We start from the raw sequence: 23,045 nt of genomic DNA on the forward strand, positions 1-23,045 counted from the left end.
GACCAGGTACACCGGTAGGTGTCCTCTGTTTTTTTTTTTTCTAAAAATACCCACCGAGTTGCTCATAAACTATCACGTCAAGGATAGACGAAAGGGGAAAAGAAAACATGCACCGTAAGGGTCCGCAATTTTACGATGACGAACACTTTTCGAAATGGAGTAAATTTGTTTTTAGCATTAACCCAAAGCAGATAACCATTATAACTAAACCTTTCTGTAAAAGATTACGTTATGACAATTGATGCACGCTTTTACATCCATTTTACCTATTTTTACCTATAGTTACACGACTTCTACAAAAGAAATATATACAAAGAATTATATGATATTTTGCTTGCATATGTAAATATAACGCATTCCTATTGTATTGTGCATACAAAATGGGCAAGATTCAGTGAATATAAAGCCGTACCAAATAAAATTAGGTCTTAATGTTAAATATTTTCAGTAGCGATGCCTTATTTACCGAAATATATCGAAAAAAATCTATCAATGACTTGAAGTATGGTTTAGTACGATACAGATATGATCAAGTATGAATTAAGACAATCGTACATATAATAAAATAACCAATCTAAGTAAATTATTTAAAGTGATACAATTTTGATTATTGCTGGTTTAAAACTTGTAAAACAATTTTGTTTATAACATAAACTCAAATCAGGTCACTACAACATAGGAAGCAGGATTTGTGATTCATACTAATAAACATTTCGGTAAAATATTTCGATATGATAACTGTAAAAGAAGAAAGAAAAACAGTATGATAAATGTATTGTTTAAATGCTTTTTGTTTTAAATATTTGATGTCAAACAGGTCAGTATTGTTTTTTCCGACTCCAAAAAAAAAAATCATCATATTACGCGAAGTCAATAATTGAAGGAGTACTTGTTTACTATTTATGTATATATCAAATTCATCATACAAATCAGAAATAACAACCATTGTCAGAAACAATAATAATAGGAACTAATTCAGTTTGCTGCCTTGTGGGTTAAATATTCCGGGATCTAGAACTCAGACCATTCAGTATCCGCAAAAATACTCACATGACTATTTTTTTTAACATGCACATGCAAAGATCAATGAAAATGGGCGAAACACGTCGGAATCATACCTAAATGACTTCCAATCATCTGATATCTACGCATGAGACAATTGGATATCGTAATGATGTATGTTATTTTTAAATTACCTCTTTGAATCATTACAAAAAAGACCTCACGTTGGGTATATCCACAATAAAAAAAATCAAACAATATCAGGAAGATCATTGGAATAACGCTCAACAACCTACACACGCTGTTTTATTACTAGAGTTATCCAATAGAAGATATTGCATAACCGTTATCCTTAATGTTTCAAACTAACTTTTTGAATTAGATAAAAGAACCAATACAATGCTTTTTGTAATCCTCAGTAGGTAGTTAATTTTTTTCTCTGTAAAACGTAGCGGTAAAGAACGTTTTGTCTTGCCGGGAATTTCCAACATTTGGTATGACAAGTAACAGGTATTGTGTAGTATGAAATAGTTACAGTCACTAACATTGATAAAGAGCCTAGGATTTATTTTAAGAACATTTTACTATTGTTGTATTGTGCGAATTCGTTCCCTTTGTTCTGTTTCATTGCTTAAGTTACTGTAACACGCAGATATTTGAAATAAAATACCTTTCAATTGTTATTATACCCCACCACACGAAGATACTCTCCGAAATATGGCGTGACCGTCCATTCGTCTTTCCATCCCCGATAATTTCAAATATTAACATAAGAAAGTTTTTGTGTAAGACCATTTGAACATTTTGCCATTCCCCCTTTACACCATTAAGTGTCGAGATATCATTTTATGTTCCATTAATGCCCTCATTTTTTTTCTTTAGGACATAGATTATTTTTTAATGAAAACTAATAGTCCTGTTACTTGTATTTTTAATTTACAAAGGTTTCCTTTATTGTCATAAATACAATATTTTACATAATTGCTTTTTTTATGGTTGTGAATGTCTCCATTGTCATGGCTAATTAATATTTGTTGTGCTTTCTTCACAAACCGGAAAATTAAAACAAAAACTTAATGTTGTATTGATACAACATTTACCACAACATCACAATATTTCTGAAAAAAAATATCGCACTTTTGTCACAAGATTCCATGTCTGCCCTGAAAAAGAAAAAAAAAACATCTGTATAATAGTCATTTAGAATCTATTTACAGTATTTATGTTCTTTAAGTGCGGGTCGCATTCATATATATATAAACGTCTCAGAATGTGACGACTCTATTTGCTACACTGCTCCATCGGATCAAATTGATACAGGGAAGATATATAAACGTATAGAAAGGTCTGAAAAATTCCCAACGATGTTAGAACTGTCAAATTTGCGATGCATATTTTTGGTCGTTCCCTCCGCGGGACTCGAACTCGTACTGCTGTGACATCTATGGCAACACCGCCTGCACAAAGTCCAGCGCCCTAGACCACTCGGCCAGCTAGGCTATATAAAAATATAGCTTTCGCTGGCCGGGTCATTTCTCCTCGTAGGATTAATCTAGGACTGTAACTTAGTACACGATGTATAGTGGTACGGGACAGTTCATTTAGATGTTAATATGTAGGATATATATATATTTTTGTTACCAAAATTTTTGTTATAAGAAACTGCATACATGAACAATACATTTCTGTTGATACCGTTCACTTTGTTCGTTTGTTTGTTGGGGTTTAACGTCCGAGCAGCAATATTTCAGCTATATTCAGACAATGAATATGAAATGGATGATAAAATGAACATGAAATGAAAAAAGAAAGGATGGGTCACAAGGATAATAGGGTCGACAAATTTTGATTGCCACTGGAAAAAGGGGGGATGGGTAAGGTCGGGCAATTTAGCCTCCTGTGGCGGAGCGCAAAGGTTCCTACTCCGGGAGAATACCACAGCAGGGTTCTTTAACGTGCGAGGAACGTGGCATCTTTCCCAACACGGTGCACCACTATGCTATGGTTTGCGGTCAGGTTTTCCGTATTCTGAGCACTAGAGGACTATTTAGTCGTCTTATACGACAAGCTTAGCGCTGCTGCAGGCCTATTCTTTTAACACCCGGACCTGCACGGGGCGATACCGTTCACTGTAAATATTGTAATTTTATACAATGATGGGGGTTTTACCATAAGATCACTAAAATTGATAATCTTGTTCCAATTAATGGTTTAAAAATTTAACATGACAATAAAACACAAAAAGACAAAAAAATATATATATATATAAGTCTGGTTTGATGAACAGAATATAGAATTAGCATCTTCATTTTTAATGTTCTATTAATTCATATTAAAACATGTGTTCAATAAGGGAGGGTAGTTGTAATCGTATTCAACATTTCGATGTCAAAAGAAAGCTGTTTGGGAAACCAAAAAAAATAATAATGAATAAATATTTAGCAATCTAAGAACACGAGCTGAAATTGAATAGCTACTGTTGATAGTTATGTCTTTCCTACCCTGTATACAACACTGCAACATAACTTTATTAAAGAAAAGTTGTTATACTTTATTATATGGTTCCTTGATAATTCTGGCTCTAAATTTAATTCTTGTATTGACTACCATGCATTTTTTAATGATTTGATAATTTAAAAATTTGATTTTTAATGTTTTGTTTAATACTGCAACATAACTTTATTAAAGAAAAGTTGTTATACTTTATTATATGGTTCCTTGATAATTCTGGCTCTAAATTTAATTCTTGTATTGACTACCATGCATTTTTTAATGATTTGAGACGATAAAAATATATTTATTGGACATATTCAGAAAAGATCAATGTTGTGTATTTTTAATTGACAATGTATATTTTGTTTTTGGTAATAATACTCTATACCTATACTTACATGTTGTTCAAATGGAGTCTACTATTAATGTTGCTCTTCTAAAAGCCGATACCTTTACGAATTACAGGTCATTGCTAAACCTTTCAAGACCCTTCAAACTATGATCTGTTGTGTGACTTTAATAATACTTTTATATACAATGTTGATTTTTTTTTCATAACTTCGAAAAACATGTTCCAGATATCAAACCAAAAAGAACTTAAATTGCCCGAGTCTACCATAATAATAATCGTGCACTTTTTTATTTAGGTGTTACACCAGAAAATGAGAGATGATTTTGATTTTTTTATTGTTATTTTTCCATTTTTAGATGTTGATGTTTCTTAAGCACCCTCTCATTTACAGTTCACAATTGGTCCATTTTGCTCGTTTTTGTAATAAAATGTCAGATTTCAATGAACGCAACAGATTCCTCACGGAAGATTTTATTGCAATAGGGGTATCGATTTCACAAGTAGCAGTCTTTCTAAAAATCAGACAGAAGGTCATGCATGTCAAAAACCCACCGAATTCAGTTTGATTTCTTATTCAGAATCAGTTACAGACCACATAACCACTAATAGTTTTTCATTTGGGTGTTGCGCTTTTCAGAGAAAATTTATATAGATTGTACATGAAATTGGCACTCAGTTATTTTTCTTGATTTGGTTCCATTTGGTTGATTTCAGTGGGAGATGAATGCATGATTTTCTAAAAAGTGCAGATCTGAATGGAGAAATGATTATGATTATGTGAAAGTATAACATATGTAGACTGAAAAAGCATCGTTTGTTTGGTGGGTTTCTCTTCACCATGAATCACTTTACCATTAGCTGTGTCTGAAATTTATGTGGACTGGTACTTAAAACATTTACTAAGTCTTTGTCATAATTATAATAGCACTTGCAGATTCCTGATTAAAAATGGTGTCGCTCACCCATTTTTCACGGAAATAGAGTGTGATAAAGCACATTCTTTCAAACTAAATCCGATGGAATTATCAATTGCCCATAATAGATTCATTTGTGAAGGATACAATTTTTAAGTGGTTCTCCATCCTTTGGACCTAGTTTTCACAAAAAGAAATATTCGACCCCTTATTGCACCAAAACGTAAAAACAAAGTTCATTTATGAGTATTGCATTTAATCAAATGTTGTCTATTTAGTTACTACTTAAAATCCAATTGTAGTGACTGATTATTTCTAATGCTGGTAGTTTTGATGGTAGTTTCATTCTTTGTCATGAGTAAGCTTTCAGTAACTGCGAGCGTTCTTTATGTGAATTTGTCATTTTGTCTGTATGGTGTACGTGGAAGTGCTTCATGGAGAGAATTGGATGCATTATTAATGGAATCTTATGGTGTATTTTTTTGTTGTTTCAGTTAATTAATAACCTTAAATTAAAGGGATATGATTATGGTATTATAACAAGTGTAACCCCATTTGCCTGTCCACAGTTAAGAGATGTTGATATAAATGTGTCTTTGTCACGTCATTTTACCTTTAAGTTTTATTTTGAAGAAGTGTCGTCGTTCTGTTTCTGTTAATGGATTGGATTTCTTAAAGGTATGTTTTCGCTTATTAAATATCTTCAGGTGACTTCTGAAATTTTTCACTATTTTTATTTGGGTTACACGCTGGTGTATTTGTAACATTTTACCATATCTGCTAAATAGAAATTTAGATAGCATGAAAAATGTAGGATCGGCCGCAATTAATTCAAACTTCCTATACTAAAGTGACAAGGGACACACTAGGTTCGTATTTTTTATCAGATACCACGATGTCTTTGTTAACGGCACACGGAATCAATACGTTCATGTGTCGTTATTTGGATTTTAGATAAGTTAAGAGTACAGAAATATCAAAAGAGAAAAACCCGAATATATAAATCGAAGTCGGAGAAAACTAAACAAAACAGAGAGCAAACGGAAAACAAGTCATAACAAATAGGAACTTAAGAAAATACATAGAACTATGCAGCATAATCGTGGGCGAACTTAAGGAAGTAGACCTAGGGTAAGGGACATAACTCTTAAAAATCAAACGGAAGCTTGAGAGCGGTGAAATTGAATATAATACAAATATATCACTGATTTCATGAGTTATGTCCATTATCCTAGGTCTACCTCCTTAAGTACCCTGGAAGCGTCAGAAGCTCCTTATGTTTTGACTTACAACTTCCAAGCCGCTTGTTGAAGGTTATTTCCGGTAAAAAAAAAGAAGTCCTATAAAGGCTCTATCAACTTATTGTCGCACAGATGTTATGTGCAATACATGATTTTCCAAATATTTGTCTTCACTTCGATAAAGATGATTTATAATATAAATGTTATTTTAATTTTCTGGTAAAAGATAAACAGTTTCACAGAACGCTTATGTACCTAAAATTTATTTTCAAATATTATATATGATATGTAATTTTCATTTTGATTATCTGTATTTCCATATATTTGTTCTCCTTTAAAATTGCATATCTCAAAGAAAAAAGTTCGAAGTTCGTTTTCTTCGCAGCAACTTCAATTATCTATTTTAAAAAAATCATTTTTTAAATATTTGCCTCTTAAAGTCAAATACTTAATATTAATGGTTCTTATTGCTGTTTTGTTTTTGTACCAAATGCTCATTATTGGTTTTACAAAATTTGGTTTACAGCATTTCTATTTTGGTTATTAATTGATACATGAAGAAAATGTGAATATAAAACTTTTTGCAAAAAATGAATGAGCCAACTGAGCCACTTCAGAATGTATTGACATTCCATATTGTTTTAAAAATGATGACAAAAATCTACAATTGTTCTTTCCTCATCATTACACTATCTTCGTTTTTAGGTTATTTGGAATACACCTACTATGTAAAAGTAAATTCAATGCAACCGTAATTTCTTGTTTTAGTAAGTTATCACAAATGAAACTATGACAGTTATTTAGGTCTGTTTAAAAATATCTTGATAAAATTACATACTAGTCAGTACACATTCAATTAGTAGTAAAAGTCTATATATAGTTAAAGCTGATAATTCGGATGAAATGGTTTAAAATAAATCATAAATATTCCTTCAACTATTTCACAAAGCTAAAAAAGCAGTCTGAGTTTCACTTGATTATTAAAAACCCCTTAATATTTATTTCCACAATGTCTTGTTTTTTGTTTGACCCTTAATAGGTGGTCTTTGATTAAATCGACTTTATATTTATCAAGGCAAGACATTGAACCTATGTAAAAAATGACTTCGTAATCTTATTGGTAAAATAGTCATCGCAAAAATAACTAATAATAATACACGGTAAAGTGTAGGTGGTTCTTTATCGATGTTAAGTCGGCACGCCTGTTTGTTATTTGTATATATACATAGATATTTGAAATTTATTGCTGAATTTTTTATTAGAAATACCCGAGTAATTCATAAACATTTAAAACTTGTTGACTACTACAAGAAAAATGTTTCGGTGACATATCTGCACTTAGTTATGGAAATCGCTACAATTCCTAATGTATTTATACGTATCCTTTACCACTTGAGTAACATCTTTATCACCATTTTAACCTTGTTATGATTTAAAACAATCGAACAGGAAATAAATTCTATTGAGTTATAATGTCCAAAAGATTAGATTCAAAAACATAATATAATTACATAAAAATGTTTGTGACTTGTGTGTACAAGTACATGAATCAGATGCGGTAACACTAACCTTTCATGAATGAGAACATATGTTAATATAAGAACTAATTGCGTTTGGATAATTCCGATATTGTCTTTAAAACATAAAATTCTTGTGCATACAAAAGAAAATGTAACATCCAACAAAACCGAGGATACATCATAAAAATAACCTAAAGTCATTGGCTAAAATTTGGAAAGATTTGATATCAATCCCCGTACCAACAAAGAATAGATATGATATTGCACCTAATGAAAAAGGAAATCTCATGAATCTTATACGATTTTAATGTATCGTCCTTGAACATTTTGATAATAATATCTTGTGTTCTAATGTAAAATGTATACTAGTATTAAAAATGTACAGATAACAAAAATGCTGCACTTTGATTTGGGGTACGAGAATTTCGGGTTTTAAATTTTGTACGTATTTAAAACAGAAATTAATAAAATCCAATCTTCGAGAAAAAAATAAAATCATTGATTCTAGCCTAGCCATTATCTCATTTTGTAAATATGGAAATCAAAACAATGTAATCCAGGGGAAGAGATCAGACATGGAAAACAGACAAACACAACAAAGAACATAAAGTAACTAAAAAATACTTACAAAGACACAAAAGTAAATAAGCAACTCGGACTCCACTGGGGGCATGGACCACGTGCACCGGTAGGGTAAGCGTCCTCTGTTTTTCTAGAAACACCCGACGAGTTGCTCCTAAAATGTGAAGTCCGGGGTAGACGAAAGAGGAAAGGAAAACTATGACTCGTTGAACAAATCAGTTTTCAAGGTGTAGATGGATACACCGTAACGATCCACGAGTTCATGATAACGACCATAAGGCTTCTATAGAGATAAGTTCAATATTGTATCAACATAACCCTGTTCCAGAATCTAACTCCAAGAAGTCTTGCGTGATACAAAAACGTCTGCGTAGTTACGGCAAGCTCTGGCATAATGTGTGAGTTGTGGTATAAAAACTCCATACGCAGGTGCTGAAGGAATGTATCCTTTATCTCCAGTTCTTTTGGAGTAGATGCGATATCATTTGATAATGAATAAATTTGCAATATAGTATATGTGTATGAATTTCACATTTTGGGCCGTACCCACATTTGTTTTAATCATGTATTATTTCAAACGCTCAACGGATTAACCTGAATGTGTTTTTTTTTAAATTAAATGCTTTCGATTTCTACAACTGGTTTTATTTTTACTAATTATAGACGTTTTTTCTTTTATGTAAAATAGATAGTCCCTCTTACTTTTTTGTAATGTCTTTCATGTGGTTTGAAGTTCAAAAGTACAAATACAAAAAGTCTAGGCGAAAGATGTTATCTTAACTTTTTTCATGGGACATTACAAGTTGTTCACCATGGTCACATAAAAATCCATGCATACAACTGACACTTATTATGCAGCCTCCTGGTATAGGTGCATTAAAAAGGGCACACAGAGGGCATCTTTTTTTCAATTTTTACTTCTAAACTAGATGAGTCATATTTTTTTTTCATTTTACTAATATTTACTAGGTACCTTATTTAAGTCCAGAATTAATCATACTTATATAAAAAATATTAAAAAAAAATATAATAAATCCAACAAAAATATAAAGATGAATAAATCATTCCCACACATGTAATTTCGCCATACCTTCTTGTCACAGTATTTCTGTTTAAAAGGGGATACTTATTATTTTTTTTAAATTAAAATATGTAAAAAGTTAGTGATACCTAGAACTCTGAAGCCATCAATATAAGAATTCGGAAAACAGAATAAACAGCTCACGAAAAGAGAAAAAGTAGGAAAAAAAACCGTCAATATAATAAAACGAAATATAAAAAAGAGGAGAATTTAAGCAAAGTGGACAAATTGATCTGGGACTATGATTCCCTGTGTGGCTTTTTGATGTTTGTCCTGTTATTTTGTGAATGCTCGCTGAGTAGCTGAAGTCGGGATAACTTGTCAGCAATCAGGAATCAAAATGGCTAATTAATACTTAATTAATAATCAACGCCACTGTTCATATTAAGTTTATTATGGTGCTTAGATATCTAAAAACTGGGAGCATGGACCAGGTGCACCTGTAGGGTAAGTTAGTATGTCTGTTCGTATAGGAGAACACGGAGCAATTAGATAATCACAAATAAGAACTGAAAGACGAATAAGTTAAAAAAAAAATAAAAAAGATGTTTTTTAATTCTACTAATTTTTACTAATTATACATTACCATTATGGCATGCAATACACCATTCTATCACCAAATTATTACACAGCAAACAGGCCATATGGGGAAACATACAAATAGCACTCTCGTTAACATATGAATGGGGAAACATACAATTAGCACTGTCGTTAACATATGAATGCTTCAAATGATATTGCTTATGTTTTTGATATTAGAAATTTCACTTTTCCTAGAAAAGGAGGAATTTACTCCAACGCTTTGATTTGTAATCATTGTTCATTTGTCAGAAACTTTTTCCGTAATCAGATAATTATTAAAGAACACAGGACATAAATGTACAAGTAACAGTATCCAATAAGAGGTCACTAACTTATTTTCCGACTTTGTCATTGGCTATAGGAACCGACGGGATATATCCGAGATCTTTTACGTGTTATACTGTAACAACGTACTTTTTCCCGACTATTTTGTAGCATTTAGAATCGATGTAATACAAGGACGTATTAAATCGATTAAATTATTGGATAAATGCTATATAGCTTGTAAAATAACCGGATACATCTTTAGTACAAGTGAACGATATGAACAATGGAATTCAGAACATGGTCATGATATGGATCTTACAAAACAGGAACAAGTGCACGATATGAACCCTGGCATACAAAATATGGTCATAATATGGACCCTACAGAACAGTACAAGTTCACCATGTAGACCCTGCATTCCTTTTCACAAAAGTTCAAAAGTGCAAAATTTGTCATAAGGTATTACGTTTCAAAACGTATTGTTTTCCTGTTTTGAAAATATTTACCTAACATGGACATGTTTTAAAAAACTTACACTTGAAACACAAAATGATTACATTTATAAAACATACATTTATTCTCATTTGCATTGATTACCTACTGGTTCTTTCGTTGACATTCTTTCTCACATGCTTACTTTACTTTTATAGTTTCTATTTTACTGCTGACATTATCAAGTATCAGTCCAGACACTGCCCATGCTAAAGTGATTCATTTTGTAGATAAAAGAAAACGAACAAAGTTTTGTTTTTGTTTTGTTTTTGTTTCTGTTTTTGTCTACATATGCTATATTTTTTAGGTGACAATACTCCTTTCTGTATTTATATTTGTAATTTTGAGGAAACCAAACCTTATGCTCCCACTAAAATTAACCAAATCTAACGAATCCAAGAACAATATCTCTTGCAAAGTGCCAATTTCTAAAACAATCTATATAATCTATATAATTTTAATCTCAAATGTGCAACAACCGAATGATTAACTAAGACTGCATATATGGATCTGTAACTGTTTCTGCGTTAGAAATAAAAGTAAAATCGGCGGATTTTTTTACATGCACGAATCGCCTCCTGTCTCACTTTTAAAAAGACTGCTACGTAAAAATTCACACTATTCATAAGTAATGCGTTTCTTATGTTTTTGAGGGATAATTTTTTAAAATGCTTGTATTCGAACGGCTTAAATCTTATGAAAATGCATTTTGTCACCACTGTGTTTTCGTTAATCAAGTGACAGCTTAACCAATTTTTATGTATTATATGTTGAAAAGTGTACTACATGATAATTAATATGTTTCAAATGGATATGTAATGTGTTTACAATATTATATTCGCATTACTATACACGTATTTATGGAACATGGAGAGGACCATTACATTGAGACACGATTTTAATTCGTATTTATTGTACACGTGAAACTTACAAGAAAAACAATAGAAATCAATTTTTTAATTGATTTAGGCATAAGAACCAGAATGATATTTGAGTTCATCCTGGCTTTGACTAGGTTCGTACCGATTGCTCTGATGTGTGTGCTTTTTAGTTCAGTTTTGTGGGACGAGTTGTTCTGCGTCTTTCCGGGGATGCTTTGTTCCTCGTTTGAACATTTTGTATTTATTTATATTCTTTACACCAAATTAGAAAAAATATCTATTCTAGGAAATTCAAAATTCAAAATGCAGTAATTAAAGGAACAAATTGGTAAGCTGTGTTGAATAACTGCTAATCATAATTTGCAGTAAAAAAACTGACAGTTACGAAATGATGTGCCTAGCTTTGGTAGTATCTGATCTTGTCTCATTAATTCATTTGGTTGGTGTAAAATAAATGTTCACAGCACAACACCTTTATTCAATAATTTATATTCAAACGAAACAACTACATGCAAATTGGAAATTCCTTTATGGCATACTTAAATAAAATACTATACATGATAAACCATACTTTCAATATCTGGGCTATATTGATTGACAATCCACTGACTAAAATGTATGACTGAAATATGATTAAAAACGGTCTATAAATAAATAACTTGAAATAAACCTTTATGCGATGACATTGCAACTTGTGTATTTGACCTCATGAGGTAAGCTACACTTCAAAACGACACAGATACCGACACTTAAGTGTTTTAGAAGTATATTGGTAATAGTAGTAGAAGTTGTTATTTTTGCACAAATTAGAATTCAATTTGCTAAAAAAAACATTGATGCATGAATTGTATGAACTTATATAAAAACATGTGCTAACCAAAATAATTTAGTGATTGCATTCTATGAAGCTGCAATTTTAATATCAAATAGGTAAATTTGGTTGATTTGGTAAGAATTAGTACGTCTTAAAGCTCTTGTAGTTTGACTGAGATTTTCATATGAAATTCAATTAAAAACTCAAAATCGTCCCCTTTGGTCCATTACAGCTCGAAAACTATAAGAGATATCTGATATCTGATTGAACATTTCAGGCAGTGATTTTCATGAAGAATCTGATAAAAATATATAATTAAAATCCAGCAAAAATAAAAAAGACGATTTCTTAGGGCATTTTCATGACGAATCTGATAAAAAAAAAAATTCAAAATCATACCTAAATAAACAAGTTTTAGTATAAAAATTAGGAAAAATGCTTGTTTCTAGCCCCTTTGTGGACCAACTATGAGGGGACTTGGGATGCTCACTTTCATATACTTTTATCACCGCAGGTATGATGAACTGGTAAGACCAAAGATATGGCTTTCTTCGATTAACTTCAGTAAGAAGTTGAGTTCTTATGCATTATTCTTAAATGCGTACTTTAATAATTTCGTATTAAATTAATATGATAATAAATTCCATGTCCATATTTGGAAATTATAGTTAAAACAAATTTGAAAATTCCCTACTTTTATTTATAACTATAATACTATATACCTTTAAAAGGTTGTATCATGTATATCTAGTACTGTTTTGTATCATAAAACAGGTGAAGCCATGAAATTGCATAATACATATGTATAACCTAAATTCATATATATCTTCAGATTTTATTGTTTTTTATTCTTTTCGTCACATTTTGTATGTGGATCGACTCTGTTTCGCGTTTTTATGTTTAGGCCAAGTACTTTGATGTTGGTGTTGTTCTGAATTATTATATTATTAACATTTCAGAATTTTTTGCCCGATATTTACCATTTGATAAAACAGTGTCATCAAGTAGCCAGGGAATAAATAATGAATTATTGAAGATCATAAAACAACTGTAGTACACATTTCATTAATATCAACTTGAACCGATTCCTACAACGGGCTTATTCAAAACGTTTCTGTAAATTGTTTATGATTTGTTTATAGTCTCAAATTACTACAAAAAAGTAAACTTTTCACTTTCTAGGACACGCGATTGTGTTGATGATGATTGCCGATTTTTTTGTTTATAATTATACTAAAATGTTATATTTTACTATGTTAAGGAAAAATATATAATCGGTTTAATTCGAATATTTAAAAAAATATGATAAATAAACAAATCAATCCATATGCTCTTATGTGTACAATGTAGTACAAAGGTTACGGTTACTTGCTCATTACCTAAGCTTGTATTCTCAGATTCAAACTGCACAATTTAAAAAATAAATAAATAAAATAATAAAATATACCACTTTACATGATACACTTTATATGATTTAATAGTTCACGTGAATTAAACGGAATACATAATTTAAAAAATCAATTTATTATATTACCATACCTTATTATTGAAGCGTACTATGTTATACTGTGGGAACTGTTCTGCCAATGAATGAAAATGAAACTTGAGATTTTTCACAAATTCAAAAAAGTGAATTTAAGATTAGCCATAATGAATAAAAGATTAGTAAAGATTTGATAAAATATAAGATCAAACCTCCTGTTTTGAAAACAAATAAATTAAAAGAGATTTACGGCGGATGTTTATTTTATGTTTTAAGAAAAATAAAAACAAAATTAGAGCAGTGTTTTACTTTTATACATAAATAAAAAAAAATATATGGGGGATTGTATAAACATAGACTAAAAACTACAAATTAAATATTAAATAAAAAAGTACACAGTGCAAAAAAAACTTAATTAGAAAGGAACCCGTCGGGAGCGGCGACAAACACGACTCGTCGGGAACGGCGCGGTTCAAGGAGAATGGGTGAATCTCAACAATCTAAGTACTAATAAGTACCATAAGTACTAATGCAGTTTTTATACACCTGGATAACGCTCGTGTACTGACCTAACATCAACATATTCGACAAACGCGCCTTCTCATTAAATTTGTCAGTTTTTTTATATGTATATGCAACATTCCTCCAGTCCTGGATTTGTTTAGATCACAACTAATATGTTATACCAAAACCTTCCAAAATATATTGACTGAATACCCTAAAAAATCAACCCACCATATGATTTTTCAGTTTTTATATATTTAAAAAAAACAAGCAATTTTTTCATGAGGAAATTTGGCTGTTTAACACGACTCTTATGGGTCCAAACTTCTTCGTAAGTTAAATTTTGCAAGGTCTTTGGTCAAGTCTCGAATAAGCAGAAGAGATAATAATCTTCGTTGCTTCTATCACAAAGAAACTGAGATAAAAGGCAACACTGCATCTCTTTCATTCGTCTCATGGTGATTGTGGATATCGATAACAGAGGGAATCATATTATAACACTTTACCCTGTTATTTGTAGTATACCTTCACTCGTGTCTATAAGGAGGATGTTACACTGATTTACACTTTATTTGAGAGCCTGTTGATTTACTCGTAAACAGAGTTGTGTTTATACCGAGCTTAAATCCGCGTGGTTTTTCGATAATTACAGAGGAAACATATATCACATTGGGGCATTTTATCACAATGAGCTGTTTTTATCAAAAGACTTGTTTTATTTTTCAAATATGCTTCATTAATTTGTTATAATAATTGTCTTCCTGCAATTATTAATTAATCGTTCACAAAAGTCTTTAAATATATTGAATTTTCAAAAAAACATTCAATAGATTTCTAATTATTTTTAGCAAATCAAATCGTACTTCCTTATTTAGTGCATTACCTATTTTTTGTGGACCGAAATAGTGTTTTGTAATGATCGTTGTTAGTGTAACTATGACATGTACGTACCTGTGAAAATTGAAATCGTGTAAATAAATAATCGGATATGATTTGATTCACATTCAACGGATCATAACTTTAATGGGCTAAATATTTGTTTTTTTGTCGTGCAGTTTGATGTGATTGCTTATAAAAGCATGAACATAAAGTTGTACTTTTATAGTGCGATGGCGTATAAAAATAACTGTGTGTGTATCTGTGCAAATAAGATCTTCTGATCAAAGCGGATGAAGAAGCTTCAAGGTTTTTTTTTTTATTATATTGATACTACGTCTTCTGGGATATGACCATCCCCATTTTTTTCATAGTTTAATCGGTTTATTCCTTAACGTTGTCCAAATCTATGATTTGTATTTTTTTCTTTGTCTTAAATGTGTCAGCTTAATCCGGTTCGATAATATCCGTCATTTCGAAAGAAAGTAATATTGAAAATTCCAATCAGTTGAATAAAAATAAGCATGAACTTTATTCAACGGGTCATAGTTTTCCTTTCCTCGTTTGTCTACCCCGGACTTGACTTTTTATGAGCAACTCGGCGGGTATTTCTAGAAAAGCATAGGACGCTTTCCCTACCGGTGCACCTGGTCCATGCTCCCAGTTTTTAGTGGAGTCCGAGTTGATCATTTGCTTTTGTTACTTTGTATGTATGCTTTTAGTTACTTTATGATCTTTGTTGTGTATGTCTGTTTTCCATGTCTGGTCTTTGTCCCTGGATTACATTCTTTTGATTACCGTTATAACCTTGGTTCCCTTGATTACTCATAATCATACGTCAATTTATTCACAAATGTTGACAAAGGTTGGTCAAGTTAACATGCTAATTGTGTTTGTCAGAAAATCTAAAAGAAGAGAAAATAGATTTGAAAAGATCATATGCGAAAAAAATGATACAAAAATAATTATTTGTTAAATATGTTACCATGAACCAAATATCTTTATGGTAGATGTTAAGGTGGACTTTCAATCTTCTGATAAAAATATGTACAGATAAACTCGGTATTCGAATGGGTTCCATAGAAATTTGCTTTCCATTTGAAGAAACATTTCTGATATTCCTTTTTATGAACTAATTAAGTCGACCTTAATATGTGCAACTAAATACAGTAACTAAAACAATTATATGTAAATGATCTTTGACAATGATTTGTTCTGTATGCATGACTTTTTTTAAACGGTCAGTAATAAGGACAATCACGTTATTTTTATTACATGTTATGACTTTGATTTTTGGTGATTACAAATTGTCATGAATATAAAACTGACAAAAAATCCGACAAATGGAACAAAACAATTACAATGTTATTATAAATAATGTATTACTAAATTATTGACGACATCGAAACATAATATCTATTTAAATACTATACAATAGATATTAATACACATATTTAAAGTTCAATATACAGATCTACCAGGCAATTTTAGTTGCAATGTCACGGTGTTATTTCTTTGCTGTTAGGCTGTAACTCATATCTATTTGTAGAATTTTAAAATTATTATGGAAAAAACAAAATATTAGCAATGACCACGAAATAAGTCCTGAATCACTAAACTGACGTGACTCTTCTTTTCTAACCGCGAGCCTTGATATCCTATCCAAAGTAAAAAGAGGGAAATACTGGATACACAGACTAGGTCTAGCAATACCGCATGTACGGATGCAATGACAGCATTAGATGTATAGGAAATACTTTAAGTCAATATAACAATAAAGTAAACAAGTTCAATTTATTCGACAAAAATCCAAAGACGGATAGGGAGTTATGGCCATCGCAACTACACAACTCTTCTATTCCCCAAACTGATTTAAATCCCGACTAAAAAACATTATACATCGTTGTTACTCCAAAAAAGTCGATACACCTAGATATGTAGAGATTCGCCATACTTTGTAAAAAAAAACTTTTCCAAATCCTCTCCCAAATATACGGAAGAAGATGTTTTTAAAAAATGCTGGAATTTTTTATTGACAACGTATTTGTCCAGTGTGGTGAAAACGTTTTTAAAAAACGGCCGGCATTCCAATGGAAACAAATTGTTCTCCTCTACCCATTGACCTATTCACTCTTATGACACTGACTTTACAGCTGATCTAATCCAAAAGGAGGAATTTTATTTTACCAGGTCCTTTGATCCAGGCTTTTTTCTAGGATTTTGAGAGCTTTAGTAACGTTTGCGGTCGATGTAAATTGGCACTGAAATGTATTACATACCAAACGTATGTGATTTGGGATGCAAAATGAATAACTTATTATAAGAGAATTAACGATTTTATTTTCTTATTAAAAATAAAAATACACTTTAGTTAAGCTACAATTTGAAAAATATACAACGACCACAAAAAGCAATACTTAGCGAAGAAGAAACATCATTCAGCCAGATCTTTGATCTCAGCTTCCGCTATATAGCTATATAGATGACTTGTTGTCTTTAAACAATCCTAGTTTTTGGCTATTTTATATATCACGTCTGTTCCAAAACATCTTGAGGTAAAGGACTCTACAAACATTATAAAGTCAGCCGTATATCTTGGCCTACTTTTAGTGATCAATGAAAAACGAAAACTCATGACCAAACTAAACGACACGTGCAATGACTTTTCATTCCGTATTATCAACTTCCCTTTCAACTATGGCAACATTCTTTCAGCACATATGAATGTTTTTAAATACCACAACTCATAATTTAAGCCAGAGCTTGCCGAAATTGCACTTATTTTACCGTGCTAGACCTCTTACAATTTAGCTTCTGGAACATGGTTATATTATATACTACAACTTTAAAGTCATCATAACAAAAGTTTGATAATTATTATGCTGTATCCATCTGAATCATGAGAACTGGGATTTGTTCCCGTGTTCAACTTATTCTTTCCTGTTTCGCCTACCCGGACGTGACATTTTATGAGCAACTTTGAGTAGGACGCTTACCCTACCGGTGCACGTGGTCTGAACTCGGATTTTAGTGGAGTCGGGGTTGCTTATTACTTTTGTTTCTTTGTACGTGATATTTTGGGTATTGTTCATGTTATTTGAGGCGTGTGTCAATTTTTTTTTTATATCTAGTCGTTTATTACCCTCGAATATTGGTTTCTTAGATAACTCTTTGATAATGTTTATGACATTTCATGCTCCTGTCACATTACTAAAAAAGATCTGATTCTCTTTTTGTCTATCAATTTCTTCTAAATTCATAATTGAATTTTGGTGAAATGTGCATGCTTGTTTTTGTATGATGTAAGTTCAAACATAACATTTTTGGGAGTATAAAACCACTTGTAAGATACCAACATTGTAATACTCCTTACATATCGCGCTTCAATTATGCTAAAATCTCTATTACGAAGCTTATGTGCAGCTGATACTCTTTAGTGTTAATTGTATTTACGTAGGTATTCAGACGGAAGAGGTGTTAAGAACATTTAAGTTTTTTTCTTTGTTATTGTATAGTGACAAGCCATTTTGTAAAATTTTTCCATTCGATTTGGATTAATTGGTACTTATAACTTTTGAATTCAACTTTCGTCCTTTGGTTCTCGGAATTTTTATTTTACTTGTTTATGTGTATATAATTTGTCCACTAAATTTCAAAGTGAGCAACTTTCACACGGTCTGAACTGTTTTAATTGTCATTATTTTATTTCAGAAATAAAAAAAAAACACAGGATATGATAAGCATTGTTAGCAAAATACGTGTCGCAATTGATTGATTTGGTTAATTTCCTGGTACTTTCTTTTTTCCGGAACCGTAACCTCCAACTATATTCTCTAGTACGTTTGTTGAGGATAACAAGTGCGGTTTAGTCATACACAAAGATTACTTATCTTATTAGGTGTTAATAAAATCGAAAAAAGCCTCCTCAAATGGTAAATAAGCCGGGCTACTTTGAGGATAGTTTGATCACTCCGATAAGAAATGCATGTATTGGTTATCTAGAAGTACCCACTTTGTTCTGACCCGACTAAATCTGATTTTCTTCTATTTTTTGAGTGAATATAGGTATCGTTATTTGACGACTGGTTGATTCGAGTAATACAGTTCAGTGCAGAATATATTCTTTGACATATTCCAAAATGTTTGGAACATAATTAAAAACAACACTCGACACAGTTTATACCAGCGTGGACTATTTTGTCCAATAGAATCTATGATAATCCCTAAGACACACAGACTAGGTTATCGGAAAGGAGTGATTTTTCTCTGTATCAATGGTTTTTATCCGTCTCCTGTTTCGCCCCACAAAATATAATATTGTTTTATATTCCGATATATCGTGCCTTACCTATATCATTGGAAAGTCACATCAAGATATAAGAAAGTATTATCTCTAAAGTGTGAAAAAAAAGTTTTTCGTTAAGTTTATTTATCTGTTCTGTCGTGGGGAATCTAATACTTCTTTATTTGAGGGTACCTCACCCTACTCATATGTTTCGCTTTTGAAAAATGTAGATCTGCTCTTATATTTTGTCAGAAAAAAAGAGACGTAGTCCCATATATATATAAAGTCAAAAATGAGTCAGCTACCCATTTAAAACCTCAAATATTTCTTACACATAATTTAAATAAGTATTTTATAAATTATAGTCAGGAAGAGATTAATTGCTAAGGAAAACCTACTTTATTCACATTTATTTCTTGTTCAGACCAAATAATCAGTCTTGGTTTGTCATTCGCTTGTTATAGATTGCATACACGAGACTTGTAGTTTGTAAGAGTTATTGTTCTTGATTCGGTTGATATAGATAGGAGATGAATGTATGATTTCTCTAAAATACAGATCTGTTTGCAAAAAACGACGGTTACCTAAATTATGGCGTATGTAGATTTGTTAGCAGTGTCTGAATTTTGTATAATTGGTAAAAACGGCAAATATTAAAACGGATACTTTGTAATGCCTGACTATGAGTGCCAATCGACACAAAAATAATATAAGACAGTCAAAATCCCACAGCCGGCCTAAGTTTGTCCTTAATATGTTTCATTATTAACACAAACATGTCATGCCTTATCTGCCTCAAAAAAGAGCGACGTCACAATAAAAAAACAGAACTCAAAATAAAAGTGAAAGAAGTCTATTTTAGTCCTATCTATTCTGGTGTACCAAAGTACGTGCCTTTTTTATAAAATGGACCTCAAAATTATTTTTTACATTTCCTTAATGGAAAAACATGGTCAAATATCAGATTGAAACTCCTTGTCTAATTTAAAAAAAACAACACTTTTTTTTTATAAATGGTTGAACTACGAAATAGTGCACATTGCGTTAAAAATGAAGTTGGAAAAACTATGACAGATATTTCATATATTTGAAAGAGTTAACTCGGTGTATTTTTTTTAAGAATCAACACTTGTTTGCAATTCTTCTTTAATTTAGCATATATCAGTGTCATCAGTTGCCCGCAAAGACAAAAACACTTAATCGAACATAGATAAGTAATGACTTCGTAGTTATTATGCTTAACATTTAATAAGCAAATAACCTACAACCCTATTTCATTATATTATGTAGGTGGCTTTGAATGTTACTGTCGACGTCAATTACCATTGATACGCCTGTTTTTGTCTTATCCGTTAAACTAAACTTCTGTAATAACATTATAATACTGTTCTTTATTGTATAATGTTCGAGAACAATTACTTTTATTCTTGGCTGAAGTATGACTACTACAATAAGCATGTTTCACTGACATATTTGCACTAAGTTTGTCAACCTTTATCAAGTCAGTGTATCATTTTATGTCTAAGATTGAGTCATATCCTCGTCTACTTTCACATCATCAACATTATCATTAATCATCAATTACGTCGTCATTTTTATCTTTATCTACTTTCCTTTTTAATCATCTTAAAATTAATAATAGTTTTTGTAGAGGTCGATTTAAATTTTATAGCCTAAATGTTTCAATTGACCACCAAAGTCAATTTTGACCTCTTGTCTTAGAAAAAAGTGACCTGGTCTTGATCACAAACAGAAAGACTTTTCACTGATTATAAACTCATGTAAAATTTCTAGAATGACTTAAAATGCATGATATGACGAAACAATCAACAAATTGTATTGAATCAACCTGGAACATACAAAACGTACAATCGTGTTATGATATAGGCAGTATAATACCCCGAAGCAAATACATAGTATGTTTAAACATGTGAATGGCAAGTTAACTATTTAATTAAGATATAGAACTAAGTCATCAGGTTCAGCTTTGGCTTTCATTTAAGAACATCATGTAGATATCTTAAATATGGGCATCGGTTTTTGTCATCTAGCAAATTTAAAAGATATATTTTTGTCAGGTTTGAATATGAGGAACTACTTCCATCTGTTTTAGATGTTTTATACTTAAAGGACATATCCTTTAAAGCTTATCGTGAACTTTTTAATGCATACTTACCAACATGCGGCCAAAGTAAAATTGGGAATATCTTTATAAAAAAACAACTTGTTATTCATATTTAATCGAAAAATGATCCAAGCAATTAAAAACAAAACGGAACAGTCTGGAACATACCTTGCCTGTACATAAAGTTTTAAAATTATGTATTTTTTCTTGAAAAGGGAACAAGATCTAAATATATTCCTGTATATTCTTCCAAAGCATTTTTTTTCATTATTATCCGAAATGATTTTATTGTTTGAGACTTGGATATATACATTTTCTTCTTCGGGTGTATCTAGAAATTTCCGCATATCAGTGTCTATAAATATAGGGTGTAGTAGCTATAAACTTTTAAGATATCTTCATATGCTACATGTAAAAGTCGATTTATCATTAGTTCGTCAGGTACATCACCGATAACATGTATTGGTTGAAAACGTTAAATGACGTTCTTATAAAGAAACATTCATTTACAATTGTATACATGTACATTGTACGCAATTAATGAAATACATCAATTGGTACATCAATCCGATGCTAGATGTTAATAAAAGTATTTAACTACTACAGCAATGGTTATAAAATAACTGTCTATATGTTGGTTTAGTTTTATTTACTGATAACAAATCTTATATAACAAGTTTATTTGTAAATAGTTTGAATACCAATACATTTTTTTTTCGATATGACTGTTTAGGATGCCTTTATTCTGGTATTTCCAAATTATTATAATAAATGTAGACGATATTTTGATAGAATTCCTTTTTAGTTTTTCATTAATGGTATTCATTTGCATTTCAAGTATGCAACATTCATTGAGTAAAAAATACTTTTGATGGTACAAACCTTAAAAAATGCACAATATTTGCATATTCATTTGCTCAAAAAATAATAGTTAAGCAGCCACCTGCACCACAAAGAACGCTGGTATTTCATATTAACACTTGTTTATATTCTTGTACACTAGTTTGATATACAATTTTGCTCATATATAGCGTGGAAAACTGTATAAATTTATTCCTTTTAATGAAATAGATAAATCAAATCATTAGGCATCCTAAACATCTCGCACACATCTAAACTAAAAATTTATAAAATATTTTAAAATGCAAGCGCTAATTGAATGTTTTGTTCAGCCTTGCGATGAGTGTCACATTATCATTAAAATGATTTTAAAAAATCTCCGATGAAAAGAAACGTGATCAAAAATTTAGTATAAAGTGACAGTTTGTGAAACATTATAGAATTGATGAGGAAAGCACAGCATTTTTGTAAGAGAATTATTGATAAAAATATTTATCTTGGGAAATTGCATAGTCCCAATGAACAAACCGCTCAACGTACTATTTAATTTATCGACTTTCAAAACTGCATTGTATTGTAGTGAATGCATCGAATAGAGATTCCATTGTGACTTAATGGGAATAAAGACGGTTACAACTACAAAGTATGTAATATTGTTACATAAATGATTATAAAAAGAAACTTGACCTAGTATGAAGTCTATAAATATGT

At 31.0% G+C, this 23,045-nt stretch overlaps 1 protein-coding gene and 1 long non-coding RNA gene across 2 annotated transcripts in view; one reads left to right on the top strand and one right to left on the bottom strand.

Annotated features, from left to right (window-relative positions):
* Positions 1–1,916: 1,916 nt before the first annotated feature.
* On the bottom strand, positions 1,917–10,014 carry LOC148625173 (uncharacterized). Its single transcript, XR_015919872.1, has 2 exons — positions 9,772–10,014; positions 1,917–2,165 (listed from the first exon to the last, which is right to left on the bottom strand). It is a non-coding gene; the product is annotated as an uncharacterized LOC148625173 (long non-coding RNA).
* A 5,244-nt stretch (positions 10,015–15,258) lies between these two features.
* The window catches only part of LOC148625174 (phosphatidylinositol N-acetylglucosaminyltransferase subunit H-like), a 46,494-nt gene continuing 38,707 nt past the window's right edge, over positions 15,259–23,045 (top strand). Inside the window, exon 1 of the mRNA XM_088568546.1 lies at positions 15,259–15,393. Coding sequence (XP_088424672.1) covers positions 15,378–15,393 — 16 coding nt within the window. The 5' untranslated portion in view covers positions 15,259–15,377. The remainder of the gene's footprint in view (positions 15,394–23,045) is intronic.

Source organism: Perna viridis, chromosome 2, assembly GCF_037379345.1.
Source record: "Perna viridis isolate PV_CMFRI_1.1 ecotype Kerala chromosome 2, ASM3737934v1, whole genome shotgun sequence".
NCBI classification, from domain to species: Eukaryota; Metazoa; Mollusca; class Bivalvia; order Mytilida; family Mytilidae; genus Perna; species Perna viridis.